Source organism: Panthera onca, chromosome B1 (genome assembly GCF_046562875.1).
Source record: "Panthera onca isolate mPanOnc1 chromosome B1, mPanOnc1 haplotype 2, whole genome shotgun sequence".
NCBI lineage: Eukaryota > Metazoa > Chordata > Mammalia > Carnivora > Felidae > Panthera > Panthera onca.
Genome location: NC_138342.1, coordinates 197,778,555 through 197,782,898, shown reverse-complemented (window position 1 = coordinate 197,782,898; position 4,344 = coordinate 197,778,555). Strand labels below are relative to the sequence as shown.

Genomic DNA, 4,344 nt, shown 5'->3' with positions numbered 1-4,344 from the left:
GTGGCTGAGCAATAAGAGGTGGGAGAAGGTTCCTTTCCCCCATTTGCTCTGCAGCCTCATGGGAGGGGGATTGTTAAGGGAACCGAATCTAATGAACATGGGCCAGGATGGCTCCACCCACCCGTCTCCTGAGAAATAAGCATTTATTTGCTCTTTGCCATTTCCAGGCAATTAGCCAATGTTCACATGAACATGTGGAGACTTTACAAAATAGATTATGTATACAAGGAAACACTTTGCACAGTTATGAATTCGTGTTTCCTTCTGCTCCTCTCCTTCTGACACAAAACATTCCTGAAAAGGCTGTCTGCTCCCACGTAGAGCTAGAGTTCTTCCCGTTTCCTGGTCATTTGCCACTTCTCCGTGTGGAAGCACTGAGATTGTTTCAAACTCCTTCCCCTGCCGGTGCATGTTGGGATATCACCGAGAGTCCCCACACGCACATGTTTGGGCACATGGACTTTACCGATACACAGAGAGTAGGGAATGGGATGATGGGACCGTGAGTCCCAGGCATTTTCACAGGGACTCCCGGGGCTCTGCCTTGTTTCCACCTTCATGCCTCATTGGCCACTCCCTCTGACCCTTTCAGGCTCTGAGAGTGCCCAATGATCCTCGGTGCTGATGGAGGGGAGAAACCTTGCGAGTCCCCAGCATAATCCACACCTCTCCAATAACCTCATTACAGACAGCCAGCCTTAAAGCTCAGGATTCTCCAGGTCCACTGGAACGCCATAGCCCATGAATCCAGCCAGATTCATGGTCCCTCCACATGTCTGGATCGCACCCACCTACAACACACAAAATATGGCCTACAAGGGACTGTGAGTGAGTGAGTAGTGAGTGAGGGCGGGTGAGTGTGCACGTGGGCAGGCGTGTATCTCAAGGCCTGTAGTGGGATCCCTGCACTGCTTCCTGAGACCTCGTCCCTTCTTGTTCTTCCTCTTGGTAGCTCTGGCTCTGCCTGGGAGACAAGGGACTCGGTTAATGGCCGTTGCGCTCTGAGGTGGGATGTCCCTGGCTGAACTGTTGAGCCGGTAGATGTTTGGTTCACGGTGATCCTTTCCCATCTCGTCTCTGTATTTGGACTGGTGAATTAGGACTGCACCGGGGGGAAGGGCAAATTCTAATTTCCTGAGGTTGAATTCAGACTTGGGACGGTGGCTTTCTTGGAGGAATCTCCACTGGTCTAACGTGATTGCTGGCGGTGGTGTCTCTTCCACGTGATCCTCCAATTGTGGCACCTCGATGTCGGGGTCGGTTTCGGGCCCCCCTTGGGCCGCAGCCGTGCCTGCGTGGTCAGCCTGGAGGGATGTGGATTCCCCAGCACCTGGCTCACTCCCACGGTCTCTTTCCAATTCACTCTTCTGGATGTAAAAGAGGACATAGGCATGTTGGCTCAGGGCAGACGTCGCATCACTGGCGGTCACCTTCGCATCATCCATTTTGTACCACTGGCCGTTCCCAGCTTTGATGTAACAGAAGTAATGTCCGCTGTGACAATTCCAGCCCGCGTGCACCAGCACGGCATAGAGCACATAAGTCAGCGACCCCCCGTTCTGCCCAGACACGTATCGTCGCATGTCAAGGCGCTCAGGATATTGCACTTCCTTAGCCAGTTTGCTGCCCGTGAAATGGCAGAATCGTTTCAATACCAGCATCAGGACCTTGGAGCAAGTGTGCAAAGTCAACGTCTTGGAAGCGGGTACCTTGTCGAGACAAGTACTACAACGATAGGCATTTTCACCATCCAACTGTTCGGGCTTCACCAAGTGTTGCAAAGCTTGGCTCACACTCTGAGCCGCCCTGATATCCAGGCTAATGTCCAGGTAAGGGTCCAAAGTGCTGGAGACACCCTGGCAGTGGAGACACTGGATTTGAGACCTCCAGTACCCGCCAAAGATTTGCCGGATGAGGGTGGCGTCCTGAGCCTGAGGCTCTGAAGGCTTGTCCTCACGCAAACACGCTTGCTGCATAGCATCCAGAGTGAACATCAGAAACTCATGGGCATCCTCCTGCCTGTGTGTGTGGAAGGCAGCGAGCAGTTTTGGCGGAGGCCGGATCACATCTCCCGGACGGCAGAGGGCCCGGGTCACGTGAGCCTGCAGAGCACACAGCACGCAGAATGGCTGCCTCCCACAGCTTCGGGAGTGCTCCTGGGACAGCATGTAGCCGGCGAGGGGTGGTGTGTACGTCAGACACTGCAGCGCCGCATTCGCATAGCACGTGTTCCCCAGGTTCTGCAGGCCGGCCCCAACCACAGAAGGTCTCCTCCAACTCACGGGTTTCTTTGCGGGGGGCAGACCTATTGACGCGGGAGCCCAACCGTTCGGCAGGTCGCAGGGTGTGTGCGATGACGGTGACGGCTTCTCAGGTAGAGTGGGTCCTCTGTGGCCTTCAGCACCACCCGTATTTGACCCGCAAGGTTTGAGGTTTGGAAAGACATGGAACTGAGACTCCTCTCGGCAGTGGGAAGAGGACGTCTCCATGTCTCCTGAAACGTGGAGCCTCACGTTGCAGAGCGATGCTTCTCTCAGGAGGCCAGTCTCAGAATGATAGCTGTGGCCCTCTCCTCAGCCCTCGTAAAGCTCGCCCCACCCACCTGACTAGGACCACGTCATCCAATCAGCCACCAGCTGGAGTTGGATGAAGGGTCTTAGGGTGTGGCCACTCTTCTGCAGACAGACCACTCAGCCCAGCCTTCCTCCTGCCCCTCCCTCCTCAAGAGGCACACACACACACACACACACACACACACACACACACGTTTCACCACTTTCTCCACCTCCCTCATTTCCATTGCTCCCTCTCTGGACAGACGGACTTGAGCATTTCCAACCTAGAGGAAATCCTTTTTTGAGTATCCACTTTGCTTTTAGATAACACAAAGTGTCAAGGAATGACGGCCATGAATTTGTTAGGCTATGGAAATCATTTTACCAATTGAGCTCTGGTATCATGTAGGAGCACCTCCTCTCCGTCAGCCAGAATGCATGGGACACCAGCAAATTATTCTGGAATGATGACCGTCCATGGATTTGATTCTAAAACTCCTGAAGTGTCTCCATAGGATCTGTGTATACAACTATCACGAAGGTCCTTTGAAACACGTCTGTCTACCAAGGGGTGGCCGAGAAATTGTCCCAAGAAATATCCTTTGCCTGGTTTCGGGCTTTGTAAATGCTTTCTTCATTTTGTAGCTCCCTTCCCAATAGGAGAACAAATCCTAAACCCATCATTTGCCAAATTGTCACTGGTATTCCTAGCAAATCACATAGCAAGGTAGGTATAGGTTCCCGTGGTTCAGGACATGTTTGTTGTGGATTTGTGACATTTATAGACGGTTTGAAATGGGAATTTAGACATGCAAGGAACAATGTCCCCTCGAGGAAACTGTGGCTTTAATGTGTCAGTATCTCTAGACCAGATTTCAGAACTGACCAGGTCTACTGAAAATGTGCTTTCTTCTCTAATGTTTGTTTGCTTTTCACTTTTAACATTTTAATTGATTTATTTTGAGAGAGAGACAGAGAGAGAGAGAGACAGAGAGACAGAGAGAGACAGAGAGCGAGAGAGAGCGCTCATGTGGACAAGCCAGGGAGAGACAGAGAGAGAGGGAGAGAGGATCCTCAATTAAACAGTCACCTCCTCAGGGTCACCAACTAGGAGGAAAAGGCTGCGAGCACGTGAGGTGTCTCAGTGCCAAACACACTCATGTGAGGGGAAGGAAAGGGGCAAGAGGTCAAGGAGGACACACAATGGGATGCACAAAAGGAGTCTTCAGACTCTTGTGACCACAGCCTGAAGACACGGCCCTCTCCCTGCCTGGTGCCCTCCAGCCCCACCCACGGCTTCCTTCAGCCTCTGCCTGGCCTCACTGCATGGGACCGGACCACGGCCCCACCTTTACCCGCAGCATCCTTACCCCTGCCACACCCATGTCCACACCTCATCCCAGTGCTCTCCGCCCTCGGTTGGCCCGGCCTCACGTCCAGGCCTTTGCTCCACCGGGCCAGCCTGGCGCCAGCCACTCTCAGGACCACACCCCAAGGAGAATCTACCAGAGAGTGGGCAGAGGAGGGGGGCGAGCGAGGCCAGGGCACAAGCACACCTTTCCCTGTTCTTCAAATATCCGTTGGCAGGCGCCACGTTTGGACCTGTTTCTGCAAGGAATCATCTCTCCCTTTGGTTGTCATCTCGTCCTAGAAAACCGGTTGTGTTTTCACTGGACGGTGTTAGATGGTAGGAAGTCTCACGTGACTGGTCTGAGCAAAGCAAGTTGCCCTATTTAACGTAGTGACTTGAGCCAGTCCATTCCAGACCTTCCTGGAGCATAAAGCTGAC

At 53.1% G+C, this 4,344-nt stretch overlaps 1 protein-coding gene across 1 annotated transcript; it reads right to left on the bottom strand.

Moving 5' to 3' along the window:
- Positions 1–882: 882 nt before the first annotated feature.
- Positions 883–2,974, bottom strand: LOC144616003 (ubiquitin carboxyl-terminal hydrolase 17-like protein 6). Its single transcript, XM_078445096.2, is given in 2 exon segments — positions 883–926; positions 929–2,974. Coding segments are annotated over 2 exon segments (1,605 nt in total). The 5' UTR covers positions 2,490–2,974.
- Between the last annotated feature and the right edge of the window lie 1,370 nt (positions 2,975–4,344).